Source organism: Genypterus blacodes, unplaced genomic scaffold (genome assembly GCF_046128005.1).
Source record: "Genypterus blacodes isolate CSIRO-AG114 ecotype Tasmania unplaced genomic scaffold, CSIRO-AGI_Gbla_v1 ptg000061l_1, whole genome shotgun sequence".
NCBI classification, from domain to species: domain Eukaryota; kingdom Metazoa; phylum Chordata; class Actinopteri; order Ophidiiformes; family Ophidiidae; genus Genypterus; species Genypterus blacodes.
In genome coordinates this window covers 3937972-3954247 of record NW_027466873.1, presented here as the reverse complement: position 1 = coordinate 3954247, position 16276 = coordinate 3937972, and the positions used below count along the sequence as shown (strand labels likewise).

Here is a 16276-nt window from a genome sequence, read left to right as displayed (position 1 = left end):
TGCAGAGGCCGGCAGTAAATAGTTGTGTTATTACCGTGCTATCAATAATTGCTTTTAGATTTATGTCACTGTTGTATTTGGTTGTAGGAGTGGGGAAGGAAATGGTGCGTGATATGGTCTCTGCAGTATGAACGGCCATGATGTTCCAGGGCGACGGAGTGCCAACATATACATTACATTATAACAGTGTAAACGAAGGCCGTAAACATCCATTCAATTTTTCATTCTTTCATATCGCTCTGCTCACTTCTCAGCCGCACTTCGACCAGGATGAAATGAAATCTTGAAAATGAATCACGGTCTGAAGATAAATAAAGCTGAGAGGGAACTGTAATGTAATTATTGTCCACTAGGCAATCAAGTGCTTTGCAGACGAAATCTTGCGAGAATAAAAGCGATAGCAAAGTGACCTTGTGGAGCCTCTAATATATGAAATAGAGTGAGTGCAGTGTCCCGTCGGACAGCCAGTACCCCCATGGGATAGAATGCATGTTTTGCTGTATTTAGTCCAGCACTTATGACCTATACTGGATGACTTATAGACAGGGACGCAGTTGTAAACCCGTCTCTAATGGACAACTAAGAGGCATAATGGTTCCTCCCAGATGAATTATCCTATACACTCATCTAAGAAAGTGTGCAAGCAGGGAGCATGGCTTAATCAGCCAAACATAATTCGTCCTTTGACCAGCGTAATGGTCACACAGCCTGGTTTGCTCTTAGCCCCAATTCACACGCAATTTTAAAGTGGGCTGACAACTGACGGCCATAAATTAAGTCCTCTAATGGGAAGAGTTTATGATTCTGCAGTACATGTGAGCTTTATTGCAGCGGGCGTTACATGTCATGCAGCAAATTTATCCTCATCTGCAGTCTGATCGGCGCTACAACAGCCGTTCCATTTTCTGTCTGGTCCTGCCTACTGATTATATAGCAACCTTACAGTACTCTCAATCTATGACACGGTAATTATAGTTTAGTTGATGCGGCATTGGAGACCCCAAGCTGGTTTGAGAAGCTGAATGAGTGGGTGGTAGCGATGAAGCCTGTTTCTTCATGCAGATCTGCTGGGCAAGCTGAGGCTGCAGTGTGGGGTTACAGTCGCTCCGACGCCAAGGGGAGCTCGCCACCCCTCTGTTGATACTTCTTGACTAGTCTCTTTCTTTGCTTTTCCTCACTTTTTCGATGCCTCACTCTCTCACTCTCGCCTCTCACCCCCACTGATTGTAATCTGCAGCTGTCAAGCTCCCAGTAATTGAAAGTGACTTGATGAATCGCTTAATTACCTTTAATAGCTGATTCAAGAGGAGCTGAATAATGAAGATAACAGAGAATGAAGTGGAGATTGTGAAGTGCCCTTCTGTAATTGCACCATTGTTGTTGTTGTTGTTTTTGTTTTGCGGCAGTGGGTCCTACGTTCTTACTCCGTCACCGTCACCCTGCTTGGCACAGGAAGATACGGGACTATGGTTGTATTTCAGAGCTCCAAATACTTTACACTGCTCTCAAAGAGTGGCAGGATGATCCAGTGAAGATTGACGAGTAGCAATAAAGGCAAAGGAGTGAGAGATGGTAATGGGAAGTTGCAGAAACAGGAGATAGAAAACATTTATCATGTCCCCTCTGCTCGTCTTTAATGTTGCATGTAGCGTGGGCGTAGCAGCAATTGACAATGGCTCTGAGGTACAGAGGTCAGTGCTGCACCACAACACCATCCAACTGTGATGCCCAGCGGTACAAGCAGCCCTGCTTTATACACTCTGACCTATAAAGGATATGAAAATATTGCATGCCAGCCACATTCATTATTCATTAATAAGCTAACTTACCCCCTAGTCAGCAATATTTAATATCGTAGAGGACTGAAGTATTTGGTTCCCTTTTAATTTATGGAACATTCATGAAACAGAATCTAAATTGTATCATTTCCCCATGAAATCACTTCAGATAGACTAAATATGTTTATCTGAACGCATTTGTTGCTCTGTTCTTCCTTGCGCTTGCCTTTCTTCTCTCATTCTGGATCCAATTAACACTTCCTTGTTTAGCCTTAGGTCTCAAAAAGTCATTTCAAAATGTAGGCACCATCAGATTGAAGGCCTGAAGTTAAATGTCCCTAATTACGAAAACTTTTCTTTATTTTATTTCACGCGATGTCCCTGGGGAATGTTTTCCGCTGCTGTTCACAAATTCAAAGTGACAAAAACAGGAGAACTGCCGGGAAAGAAAAGCTCACAAAGCGAGTCAAAATCAGATAGTGAAGACTGATATCCTTTAGTGTTCATAACATAGATTCAGAACAGATCATCAGTGTGGGATTAGTTTCAGAACCTCTTTAACCTCCCTGTCATTTTAGATATACCATGTAATAATAATAGATACTGCTTCTACTACTACTACTACTACTACTACAATAGAATCATTGCCTGCACGGAGAAAACAGATTCACTACCTCCCGAGTCTTGGCAGGGGTGTTTTCAGATCCTGCCCACAGCAGGAACAAACTACTAACTGGGAAGAGACTTGCCTGGAGCACGAAAGGCTTAGAGATTATTTGGGTGTACTCTCAAACTCAAGCCTTTAGGAGCAGCAGCAATAGCAGATATTTATTAGACCGATCGGGAAACTTTGCTGGTGAATTTACAGAGGAATTTAGTGAGCCTAATGACCCAGACAGGATGAATGAAAGAGCTCTGACAGAGAGAGCCAAGCAAACAAAACACACACACGCATACAGACACACACATACACACACAACTGCATTTATCTGGGAGGAGTGAAGTCTTCAGCTCTCCATTAATGAGCTGGTAAATACCCTGAGTAAATATCAGCAGGAGGAGAGGGGACAGAGGGGACGGAGAAAATGATGGCGGTAATGGGGTCCAGGGATTATTAAGATGACAGCATTCTGTCCAGGAGAAATCTATGCTAGCTGGCCGATCCAGGCAGCTTGGCCCTGAGTTCCTGCTCGTAGAACGATCTTCCCCCCCTGCATGGCCCCCTTCGGTCTCCTGACAGAGGACCGTGCCAGGGACTAGACTGGAATTTACTGTGGAATACCTTCACAAAGTCCCTGAAACATAGCTCGCTGCGTATGTGTACATTTATTATTCTACTTGCTGTGAAGCGGCAAGGCGAAACAAAGGAGCTGCAGGATGCCTTCACATTATGCAACTTTGACTTTTTCTTCCTCCGCACATCTGCAAATTCAGCATGAAATATGATCTTTTCCTTAACGCAGGGGCAGAGACGTGCAGGCCAGAGAAGTAGATTTGAGACGCAGACTGTTGATTGAACGCTGTTGCTTAAGCAGTGGGAGGAATCAGATGTCCATGCGTGTGGACAGGCCAGAGACAGTTGGTGGGTCGGCGAGCAGAAGGAGGGGAGCGGGTCAGCTGGAGCGCAGAGGAAGAGGCTCAGCTGGTGCCGCAGGCGGGTGGGGGGGGTGCGGTGCTCCGTGTGTTTCTACTGGCAAACCTCTCACACACACACACACACAGACGCATATCCTTGCACTGTTTTTTTTTTTATCTTCAGCCTTCCTGTTTCCCTGTCTGTCAGACAGTAGGAGATGTCTGTGTCTGCGAGTGAAGATTTGGTACCTTAAGCCCAGACCTCAGCTCCACCCTCCCCTGTCCTGCAGGCCTCAGGAAGAACTTAACTCACTGCAGCTCGTTACAAACCCCCCCCCCCCCGAACACATAATTATGTACTTCATTCAGTATCATATGCGTACTTTGCGTAATTCCACTTTAATTTCTGCCCCCCTCTTGTCTTCTTTGAGAAAGAACTTCACTGGGATAAAAGTATCTTTTGAAATCCTCTTAACCATAGATGATCCTTGATTGAAGCACACCCTGAGTACTAGCTTTAGAAATCAGTGTTTTATTATCCATGGTTAATGTTGACTTATGACTGTAGTTTCTAGTTTTTTGTATATTTTTTACTTCATATTACAATACTGTTGTCAATTCTTTAAGGCTCAACAATTATATACCAGAAGAGCAGTGTTTTTCCTGGGGCACAGTGTTTGTATTTTTCCTTGCGTCTGCCTGGTTGGTATTTTGGTAGCAGGAGGAGATCAGTGCAGCGGGGGAGTGTCACTGCAATCCAATGACACGCCAGGCTTTTGGTGTCAGTATTCACCACGTTTTGTGTCTTCTACCTCCTCTGAACAATGAACTCTGCAAGGCACAACTGTGCTGCTTTCATTTCCAAAATAACCCACAACATTTCTATCTGAATATCTTAGCTTGTTCATTTCAGTTTTGCTATGCATCCTTACACCAGCAGACATACTTAAGTGCACAGTGAGAATGCAGTTTTATCCCAAATGCTGAAGTGGTGCCAGGATATCTGAAAAGAGATGAATGTTTGTACCGGCATTTCTCATTTAAGACAGCTTGCATGCATGACGCACCTCTCTTTCCAATGATTGACTCTTAAGGCAGCAGATATGTGTTCCATCAGTCTGTAGTTTGAGAGATTTGCATTGTCAAACTGCTGTTACACACACACACCTTATGTTACCTTAATTAATTTCAAGCAAACACTGCCAGTCTGTTCCAAACAATCACACAAACATCCGCGCTGTTCAGCTCATCAAACTGCTTAGTTATGACTCTCTATTCCTCACAGATCTGCAGTTTTTGCCATGAAAACATCAGTAATCTTGGAGACATTTGGGCACAGGTATTAAAGCCTATGCGTCAATCTTCTCTGTATGCTCATTCGGAAAATGGCTTAAATTATAATAGAGATGGCCAGACCAAAATGATGATTTACCATCTTAATGTATAGACAGACTATTGTTTTGAGTAAAGTGACTTGTAATGCATCTATTTTAGCCCTTCTATATATCTACACATCCATATTTGTACTTTTGGGTATGGTCTATTTTCCCTCCAGGAGAGCCGGTGTGAACACATTATGAAATGTCATGGTGGGGAGCTCACTGCTTTCATCAGGGGATGAAAGGAGCTGTTGTGTTTCCGGCCCCAAACCAACCCTCAACAACCACACTGATAATGTATGATAATCAATTCTTCCTGAACCCAGCCAGTTTACATGTGCACCCCGGCTGGATCATGTGCCAAAAGCCACAAATATAGCAAAAATTGCACCACTATGCTCTTTGTGCTCTGTGCTTTGTGCCCTGTGCCATAATTCATTAAAACATGGCCCAGAGTCTGAATTTCCATTTGTACTTAGTGATACCATGTGTAGGGGGGGAATTTATAAATTACATTTTAGGGAATAAAAAAAAACGAAATAAATTGAAATCTAATATATCAACTGGAAACAGTGGGGATCTGAGCGTCAAACATCAGCAATCCCTCTTTCTCTTTCATACCACACATAATAGGATAATATTGACATCATTCTTAATCTGAATTTTGGTTATCAATACTGTAATTGGAAGCATAACTCTGGCCCTGTCTCAGCCCGGCCATTGTTGGTGAAATCCCCTTTGCCAGACAGCAGCAGCTTGGACCTCGATACCCACTGGAAAGAATGCTATGACGCCATCCCTCACAGTGATCACTGCGGCGTTCCCCAATGTGTACGGCCAGCTGTGTAATGAAAAGTGACAACACATTACCATCCCTTTAATGTCTCTGGTTTTTGGGCGACGCATGCACTCTCTCTCTCTCTCTCTTTCTGTCTCTCCCTCTCTCTGTTTCTGGTATCTACTTGAAAGATGTGAAATGTGCTCCGTCCTGATTTTTCCACAGTCTCGTCTCAAACAGTGTGCATAATGAAAATGAATGGAGCATATTATTTAACGTGTCACACTCAAGTGCATTTCCTTAGCACCACAGCGTTTTCCTCTTTAACAGAGGTTAGATTAGTCTTACAACTTGACTCCTTGTTGGGGTCATTTTGAATGGAACAACAGTGTAACCACTTCAGCTGAGTCCCCTCAGAAAGTCCCAAGTTTACCGCCATTTAAATATGGTTTTATTTACTACCATATTGCAAAGTATTCCCAAAGGGCATGATCCTCTTACTATATGGGTGGCAGAGAAAATATTTTTTTCTTCCAGTGTGGCTGGAGGCATAGCCCAAGGCAAATGGCAATTTAGTCTCCAGCTTCCGTGTCCAACCTTAGACCTAAACCTCCACCCTCAGCCTCTGTCCCGGCTGTCTCCTCTACCCCGCTGTCCATTGCCAAGCCCTAGATCCATTTTTAGCCTGCAGCATGGACCACGTTTGCAGGTAATACATCAGAGGGCTTTATATCCTTAGTGAGATCAGTCTCCACGGGGAAAGCATAACCTTGGGAGTGACTTTGTGGCAAGAGCTGTCAGTGCTGTTCCAGCCTGCCTGCAGGGAATCTTAACATTATCCCATTCCCAGGAAAGGCTCCAAGGAAATGCTCGGCTGAGGGTTCTGTCCAAGGTGTAGGAATGTTTTTTGCCAGTGGAACTTTAAAATCCAAGTGGTTTTAAACCCTGCATATTTATTTTGGCTTCAGGGAAAGAGACATTTTACTCTACATATCCTGTACACAGTCCTGAGCAGGAGATGAATTACACTCATTCTGGAGTTACGTCACTTGCTGTTTGAATTCTGCTGTGTTTACTGGCATCACAGTTCCTGCAGCAGAACCGAAGCCTAGCACACTAGTCAATAGGGTGATGACCTCATGATTACAAGGTCAGATCACGTTATATCACTTTAACCTGAGAACACAAGCAAGCAAACAGCAAGCAAATCCGATTTGATTTGTTAGTTGATCTCTGCTGCATGCTGCATCATGACCTGAATTAAGCAGGCAGAAGCTTTGATGATGTCTCTCTAGGAAAATCCCAAACTTTTTTCCATTTAATCTTGAGAAACTCAATTATGCAAAACCATATGCAGCTGTGTCAAGCAAATAACCTCAGATAAGATCACTGTGTAACACACTCAGATGCAAAACAGAGACACACAGGGATTTTTCTCTCAAACGCTGGAGACCAACACAGAGATAAAAGGAAAGTGAATATTGGACAGATATACACTTCCAATAAGATGCTAATGTTGCTCTATGTCTGCTGTATATGTTAGAAATAGATATTTTTTTGCGTCACTTACTCCGGAATAGAGTGACAAGTCAATTGCAATATGTACAGTGTGGGTGTATGGGTAATACCTGTATGTCTTACATACATATGCATACAAACTAAATGAATGTGTTAATCTTTTAATGTATAGAAATGGTGTGTAGCCCTGAGGCTCATGTAGATGCCACAATGCTGCTTCCATTACCACTGGTGTAATGTCCTGGTTCTATTTGTGCAAACATCTGTAGCTCCTGCAATCCTTTGTGTTGCCTGTTTACTTTCAGTCCCACTGTTTATGCTGCCTGTGTTCATGCCCGTCATGTGGCACGTTTGGGTTGAAAATAAATGGGAAAACACACACGGTGGTAGCTAATCCCCGCGGCACCGTCACACACTCACCACAAGCCACAAAGCCTCTCTCCTCTCCGTCCCTGCTTCCTTTCACCCTGGCTCCGTCCCCTTTTCCATCCCCGGTTCCCGACCAGTGGCAGCACCCCCACACTAGTAGCCCGTTAGTCTTCACGCTGATGCAGCAAATCCTCGACGTCCAGGCCGTATGGTGGATTAATGGCTTGGTTATTAGGCTTGAAGCTGTTTTCAATGTCTCCATCCACTAACCTGCCGCCATTCTGTCTCCGCTCTCATTAGGCTGTTATGTTAATAATGCTTTTATTACTATTGAATGCTTGGTGCCAATGCAGTAGGAGAGACCCAAACAATGGCAGTGACTTGAAGAAAAAATGAGGAAAGATAGAGTGGATAAACTGTGATGTCTCTTTATTTTGCTGGTGTGTGTATGAGAGTGTGGCTGCACATTTGTTTGGATGTTGTGTGAATGTGTGCATTTGTGTTTGTGTGTGTGTGTGTGTGTGTGTGTGTGTGTGTGTGTGTGTCTGCCAGATGGCTGCCTGGCTGTGGGGTAAAGCTATTATTTTTCAAGGGATGGCATTTTATCAGAGATAATACACTCAGTTCTCCATTATTTATTGTTTCTCCACACTTGTTTCATTTTTCTAAAGTTGTTTGCTAAGCTTTCCATCAGTCTTTCACACTATCCCCCACTCCCACTCACTTATTCTCATATAACCATTTGCTTCCCTATTGAAAAGTTGTTGATTTTAGTCAAATTCCTCTAAGTCACAGTCCTCAGGGACAGCTTAGACAATGTAATGATTCTACTTTGGTTTTATCATAACTTTGTTTGATTTTTCTATTTCAAAGACCATCATTCTTTCAGATAGTGTGTTCTGTGATCAGAGAACAGATGGCTCAGATTGCATATTTTGCCAACCAAATGACTTGTGTTATATATGGAGGAGCTGACACACATTTTACTCAATTACAGTTACAAATCTCTTTTCTTCTCCCCACAGGCATCATCCACCAGATGAAGGGGGATTATGAAACTGCACTGAAACTCCACAAAACACACCTGGCCATTGTTCAGGAGCTGAATGACTATGCTGCCCAGGGCCGGGCCTATGGGAACATGGGCAACGCCTATAATGCGCTGGGCGCCTTTGACCAAGCTGTACGCTACCACCGCCAGGAGCTGCAAATTTCAATGGAGGTCAATGACCGCGCCTCTCAGGCCTCCACCCATGGCAACTTGGCTGTGGCTTACCAAGCCTTGGGAGCCCACGACCGTGCGCTGCAGCATTACCAGAACCACCTCAACATTGCTCGTGAGCTCAGAGATGTCCAGAGTGAGGCGCGGGCTCTGGGCAACCTGGGCAACTTCCACTGTTCTCGGGGAGAGTTCCCTCAGGCTGTGCCCTACTATGAGCAGTACCTCCGGCTGTCCCCTGACCTCCAGGATATGGAGAGTGAAGGGAAGGTTTGTCACAATCTGGGTTATGCCCATTACTGCTTGGGCAACTACCAGGATGCTGTCAAATACTATGAGCAGGACCTAGCTCTGGCAAAGGACCTTCATGACAAACTGAGTCAAGCCAAGGCCTACTGTAATTTAGGTCTGGCATTCAAGGCCCTGGGAGACTTCAGCAAGGCAGAGGAGTGTCAGAAATATCTGCTGTCACTGGCTCAGTCCCTAAACAATGCACAGGCTCGCTTCAGAGCTCTGGGCAACCTGGGGGACATATTTGTCTGTAAAAAGGACATTGCTGGAGCCATTCAGTTTTATGAGCAACAACTGGCCCTAGCTCACCAGGTAGATTCATATTGATTATTATAAATGTTTCTTATCATTCATTCACTAGAACAATTCACAATTTCAGTGGGATATGTCGTGTGGTTTTTGACCATGAAATCCAATCTTGTTTCAGGTGAAGGAGCGTAGGATGGAGGCCTGTGCCTATGCCGCCCTGGGGGCCACGTACAGACTGGTGCAGAAATATGACAAGGCTCTGGGCTACCACACCCAGGAGTTGGAGGTGTACCAAGAGCTGGGCGACATGTCAGGAGAGTGCAAGGCCCACGGCCACTTGGCGGCCGTCTACATGGCCCTGGGGAAGTATGCCATGGCTTTCAAGAGCTACGAAGAGCAGTTGGAGCTGGGTCGGAAGTTGAAAGATCCTGCCGTTGAGGCGCAGGTGTACGGCAACATGGGTATCACTAAAATGAACGTGGGAGTGATGGAGGAAGCTATCGGCTACCTGGAACAGCAGCTGGCCACCTTACAGCAGCTGAGCGGCAACGAGGCGATGCTTGACAGGGGTCGGGCTTATGGGAACCTTGGAGATTGTTACGAGGCCTTGGGGGACTTTGAGGAGGCCATCAAGTACTATGACCAATATCTCTCTGTGGCCCAGAGCCTCAATCGCATGCAGGACCAGGAGAAGGCCTACAGAGGATTAGGAAATGGACACAGGTGAGTGTGTGTGAATGTGTAATATACCTACACCTGCCAATGTTAAGACAACACAAACGATTTCATGTAGTTGCTGCAGTAAGAGACGACTAAAGTGATATCAGTGAAAATTACAGTTAGCCATGAATATTAATCATTTTAGTCAGTTTCTCTTTACAGATGCTATCAACCTCACTCTAGTTTTAGGAACACCTTGCCAGTGAGAAAGGCTTAACTCTGTGTTTGGCATTAGCTGTCTCAGCAGCCGTCTAGTGGCCTCTTCCTTATCTGTAAAGAGGCTTTGGCATGCAGACGTCTGAAACTGGGGGATGCTCAGTTAATTCGAGGCAACCTTTCATGTTTTGTGTCTTTTCTACTCTCTCCTTGCTCCCGCGTCAACAAACTGATAGCATCCCGCGAGACTTAACTGCAAAATAAAGTGCGACGGCTATGCAGGATGTGTGGGGATGCTTTTCTTGGTATTGTGTGCCATCAGCATGGCACCATAGCAGTCACACTTGGGGCAGCATTAGCCATTCATGAGCTCAGGGGGAAATAACAGACATCACACACAAACCCTTTTTCATCTTCCAACAGCTCTTAGTCGAGCACATAAATTATCACATGACATTAATCAAGCTGAGGGCTTTTATTCTTTTAATGCTGGATTTGAATCCACATCCGGCAATTGTTGCTGCGCCTGCACCTAGGAATGGGAATCTTGCCCCTTTGAAAACTATGAAGGCTAATAAAGTATTAAGACAGGATGACTGCCACTCTCTGTCATAGCATACACAAGGGGGATGTGAGCTGGTCTCCTTTGACAGCTGACCTGTCTGATACTGGAGGATGGTAAACAGTATTATGCTTCAAACAGCCCAAATTTTAAATTTCATGTCATGTCATTGCCATTTCTGGTTCGCTAGACACACACACACACACACACACACACACACACACACACAGACACACACACACACACACACACACACACACACACACACACACAGCTCACAGCTCACAGCTCAGAGCTCCCATCAGTAGCTATCAGCATTTTATCAAATCCGGCAAGTAAATCTTTGTTTCTGTAATATGTGTTTGCTGTGTAATGGAGCTCTGTTGTATCTGAGTATAGAATAAAGTTGTCCCTCGATGTTAGATAAGCAGAGAGATAAATTGTTAATTCTAAGTGTGGTGAGCATGGAGGACATTGCAATGTTATTCCATTACACGTGTACAATCTGAGCAGAAAATTCCAAGGACAGCTTTTATTACAGGCAGTCTTGTTATTTCACAAATCATTTCACCACTCTGACCCTCATTGTTTTTCTGTTTCCATCTGCAGGGCCATGGGCAACCTGCAGCAGTCGCTAGTGTGTTTTGAGAAGCGGCTTGTAGTGGCTCATGAACTGGGCGAGTGTGGAGGCAAAGCACAGGCCTATGGTGAGTTAGGCGCCCTGCACAGCCAGCTGGGCAATTATGAGCAGGCCATCTCCTGTCTGGAGCGTCAGCTGGCCATTGCCCGGGACACCCAGGACAGACTTCTGGAAGGTGACGCCAGCTATGGTTTAGGTGCAGTGTACCAAGCTATGGGAGAGTATGAGACAGCTCTGCGATGCCACCAAAGTGACCTGGAGATCGCAGAGGAAGCGGGCAGCCCCGCACGCCAGGCCCGCGCCTATGGCAACTTGGGCCTCACCTACGAAGCACTAGGAAACTACGAGCGGGCGGTGGTTTTCCAGGAACAACACCTAAGTGTGGCAGCTCAGACTAATGACATGGCTGCCAAGACACTGGCCTATGGCAGCCTGGGGAGAACACACCATGCACTGCAAAACTACTCACAGGCTGTCATGTACCTGCAGGAAGGTGAGTGAGTCATGAGGGCGAGGACAGAGAGCTGATAGACTTAGAGCGTGTGAATTCATGAATATCAAATTCAAAGTGTATTTGGTGTAGAGCCTTTGACACATTTTATTAGATTCTGTGTGTGGGTGTGCGTGCAGTGTGTGTGTGGGTTTGAGCTTTTGTGCTCCCCGTGATTTTGCATGTTTATTATGTATATGTGATGTCTTCTGCGCTGTGTAGGTATCCAGGCGTGTGTGTGTGTGTGTGTGTGTGTGTGTGTGTGTGTGAGTGTGTGTGTGTGTGTGTGTGTGTGTCTGTCCATGCAAAGCTGTCAGGATGCATGCCAAGGCATTTTGCTGCTTGCTGTTCTTCACACCTCTATATTCTCTCCTCTCACGTGGTTCTTCTCAGTGAGCTGCCAAAGGATCTTTTCATACACCGCGGCTGACAGACTGCTGCCTCTCACACCTCATTGTGCCCCGCAGATTACGCTGAATTAAAAACCCTCAGCTTTGCCTCTCAAAAATTCATTACACCGCTGAGAGTGCGGGAAGTGTTTGTCACCAACAGTGTGATAGGTGGCATGCAGGAGACACTGCCAAACCTCTGCCCGACCGTTGACAGATCCCACGCTTGTGGTTTACAACCCAAAAGCTTGTTTGAAACAAAGACGATTGCAGCTCACATAAGAGGACGCTGTTGGTTATTTCATCCTGCGGGGAGCGAATCCAAGTGAACAGGGATGCATCTCCTCTATCTCTCTTCCATCTGCTTTATTAGAGTTAGCCGGGACCCAAACACCCTCTGCGAGCCGGCTTGTTGAGCTTTAATGGAAACAAAGGCGACAGGCCATTCTATCTCCACCCTGTCCTCCTGTTGTCCCCTGCACTGTCCTTGTAGTGTTCCTCGGCCTGGCTGTGAAAAAGAACAGTGCCTTCACTATCCTTGACAGCCAATTATTTCTGGCCAACCTACCCAGACCGAAAAGTTGGCAAGATTTTTTTCCCTTTGGTTTTTCTATTTTTTCTACCCCTGCTGCTGCCGCTTTTATTTCTTTTTTTATTCTTCGCGCTGCACTGCGTGTTTTTGTTTTTGTTTCCAAAAAAAGATTAATTGGAAGGGGGAGAAGAAAGCCAGCTCCAATGGAGTACATATACTTTGTGACAATGTGACCTCAAAATTAGAGCGTGTGTGTTTGCGCGTGCGGGCACGTGTGTGTGTTTTAAGCGTGCGTATGTAGACATTTGAGTTTGTGTGCGTGTGTGCGATCTGATGTTAATTCTATGTTGCACAAAGACAATGCCACAGCGGGAGATACAATGGGACAACAGTTAATTGCTGATTGTAATTTCCATCATAATTTTGTTACTTCCAGTGGTCACAGTTCCATCATCTTTCTGTGATTTTCTGTAAAATATTATTCATGTGCTCCCTGATTCTTCACTAAGATGCACCTATCAGCCATTAACACAGCAGTGTCATTAAATCAATGCAATCGTTGCAGGGAATAATTGCAATATCGTGGTTACTCTATGCCTCATTAATTATATTTCCGTACTAATGCTGTGTTTTTCACAAATGCACTTGCTGCTTAATGTCACCCAGGAGCGGGGAATCAATGGGTGACATATTGACTCTAATCATAAATGAAAATCAATGGAACAAATGGAAAACACTGGAAATTTGAACTTTTTTCAACTGACCAGTGGACGTGAGTTTGATATATTACACACGTAAATGTGTGTGCTTTACATTTGACCTTTCTGTGGCTGTGCTCTGTGTTCGTAATTTCATTTCTGTGCTTAAACGGACAAAATGATGAAACGATCATACATTGGTGGGCAACACACCTAATGCAGTCATTTATTTTGTTTATGCAGGATTAATCTGGTGTTTAATGCGAGGTACACTTTCATGCAAAACAAAGCAGTGAAATTAAAGCTATTTTATAGCACGTATACAAAGGGAATATTAGCATTATCTCTCTCTTCCTGGATGCGCGTTTCAGTAAGGGAGTAGGTGTAGATTGGGGTGTAAACATCAAAGAGGCGTAGGAGAGGCACTGCGTGGGAAATGGTGTTCGTGAAATTTTTTTTTTTTCAGAGCTTATGATTCATACCCATGTGGTGTTAATGTCTCAAACGGACGTGTGTTTAGGCTTCACTGGCGTTGTATCTCACTCTCCACTTTCTCACATGTGGTTGTGATCCTTCTGATCGCGTGGTGTTGACATGTCTTACTGAATGCTCACACATGTAACAGAGCATTTTATCTGTGACAGAATGCACACAAATGTATACAGCAGATGAGAATTTCTTGCCGTTGAACGCATGTGTTGCATGTAGTCCTTATGTCTGTAGGCGGAGATGCGTAGGCCTGGGGGGCTGCAGAGAATCTCTCACCCAGCTGTCATCCCGCCTTTAAAGTGTTCTCTAGTTGCTCTTCAGGGTGCAGCGAGCCACGGCCACATCCTCATGTCAGCCGCCGCTACGTGACTGTGCCTGCGGGGCGCACCAAAGGCACACGCGGTGACAGCGACAGACACTGAATGATACCGAGTGGGAGAACAGGGGGACTGAGAAAGAGAGAGAGGGTAAGGGATGGAGGGATGGAGGGATGGGGATCAAGAAAGAGGATGACAGCAGGGCGGAGGGGCGGCAGAGGTCAACACAAACCATAATTCACATCTACCATTTCCCTGTCAAATGGAGAATAAAGAAAACCCAGAGCTGGTTGACGGTCAGGCTTGATCGTGAAGAACTATCATGTTGTCAGACAATGAGGTGGCTTGATGAAAGGCTTCGAGTGGGAGGTAAGACGAGTGAGGAGCGAGACTGTCGGAGAATGAAAAAGGATAATTTAGGTCTGTTTCCTTTCTCCAACTCCAGTGCCTAATGAGGCCTAAGCAGCGCAGAGTGAGTCCCTGCGAGCATCGCCGCCGCCGCTAAAGATGAAACAGGTAGAGAGAGCAGAGGAGGAGCCAGAGACGGCAGAGAGGCAGCCGGATGAGAAAACGAAAATGGAAGGTAGAGAGAGAGGGAGGGTGTGCAGGGAGATAAGGAGAGTAGGCGAAGGCTTCAAAGGCAGCCGACTGGCGTGTCCATGAAGTAGCCATGAAGACTTCTGGTTGCGTGGTGTGGCGGCGGCAAGGATCAGGGTGGCAGCTGTGGGTTACGCTGTCTGTTCTCGGCTTATCTTCAGCCACAGATGAGGGGGGGGAGCAGTTGGGTGGCTTGGCCCATCTCTTATTCTTTTTGACCAAAATGTATGTTTGGACTCGTTCATCGCACAACCAAGTGCAAGGAATTGAGGATACAGCAGTACAGAGACATGCATGAGCGGTACAGTGCCTGCTGCACGTTTAGCACCTTGTGGGTGATGTGTGGCCCCAGACGCCGGCGCCTTTTTTTTTTCTTGGCCGAGTGGCATTTTCATCTCAGTAATTGGGCAGATCCGAGTGCTCGACAGGCAGACTGGGGACACACGCAAAGATGACATACGCCTCACTGCTTGGAAGTGAAAAACAAACCACACACTCTCCAGGTGATTTGACACAGATATACACAAACACACACACACACGCCTGCAATCAAACCTCCTCCCCAGGCTTCCCAAATGGCTCTCCAGGTCTGTGCACAGTCCATTTCATCACAGAGCAGCTTCCGTTACACACCTTATCAGCGTGGTGGTAAATATTTGTCGAGTTCTTTGTAATATTGTGCGGCTAGTCGGTCGCCCTCTTATAAGCAAGCATTGTGTGTTTGTGTTTGCTCAGCCAGTCAATCCTTAGCATTGATTACCAGGCAGTCAGATTAGTGCTCTAACAGCCTCTCACCACAGCAGAGCTCTGTGTGTGTGTGTGTGTATGTGTGTGTGTGTGTGTGTGTGTGTGTGTGTGTGTGTGTGTGTGTGTGTGTGTGTTTGTGTTTGTGTTTGTGTTTTAATCCCAGTGTAAGAGGTCTTTTAGCACAGAGAGGCCAAATATCCAAACCTGTTCACAGTCAGAACATCAGTACCACGCCATGCTTACATCTGTTACTCAGAGAGATATCTTGGTGTAACTCTTCTTTTCCTCCCTCCCTCTCTCTCTCTCGCTCTCTATCTCTCTCTCGCTCTCTCTACATCGCTCTCTATCTCTCTCTCTCTCTCTGACAGGCCTTCGGCTTGCTGAGCAGCTGGCTCGGCGTGAAGATGAGGCGAAGATCCGCCATCGTCTGGGCCTCTCACTCTGGGCCAGTGGGAATCTGGAGGAGGCCCAACATCAGGTAATGTGTCCTCTCTCCTCTCCTCTCCTCTCCTCTCCTCTCCTCTCCTCTCCTCTCCTCTCCTGTCAGGTAAGGTTAGTTGTCAGTAATACTGTGATGGTGAAAGCGAATGCGGAGGATGAGGGCTGGCTATGCATCTTTAACAGGATTGTGAGCTGCCGGCAATATGCTGGGGAGTCTGTTGAGCTGTCCTCACAGTAGACAAATGACAGACAGACAATTGAAGATTTTTTCGAGCTATGCGCATGGTCTTGGGAGCCCTAGCCTCCTCATCACACACACACATACTCTCACTTCTCTTCAGC

The 16276-nt window shown here is 45.7% G+C and overlaps 1 protein-coding gene across 1 annotated transcript in view; it reads left to right on the top strand.

Moving 5' to 3' along the window:
- The window catches only part of LOC143003400 (tetratricopeptide repeat protein 28-like), a 146820-nt gene that overhangs the window by 113593 nt on the left and 16951 nt on the right, over positions 1 to 16276 (top strand). The window contains exons 6-9 of the mRNA XM_076154016.1: positions 8423 to 9219; positions 9335 to 9879; positions 11204 to 11727; positions 15862 to 15971. Of these exons, the coding sequence (XP_076010131.1) occupies positions 8423 to 9219; positions 9335 to 9879; positions 11204 to 11727; positions 15862 to 15971 (1976 nt within the window). The remainder of the gene's footprint in view (positions 1 to 8422; positions 9220 to 9334; positions 9880 to 11203; positions 11728 to 15861; positions 15972 to 16276) is intronic.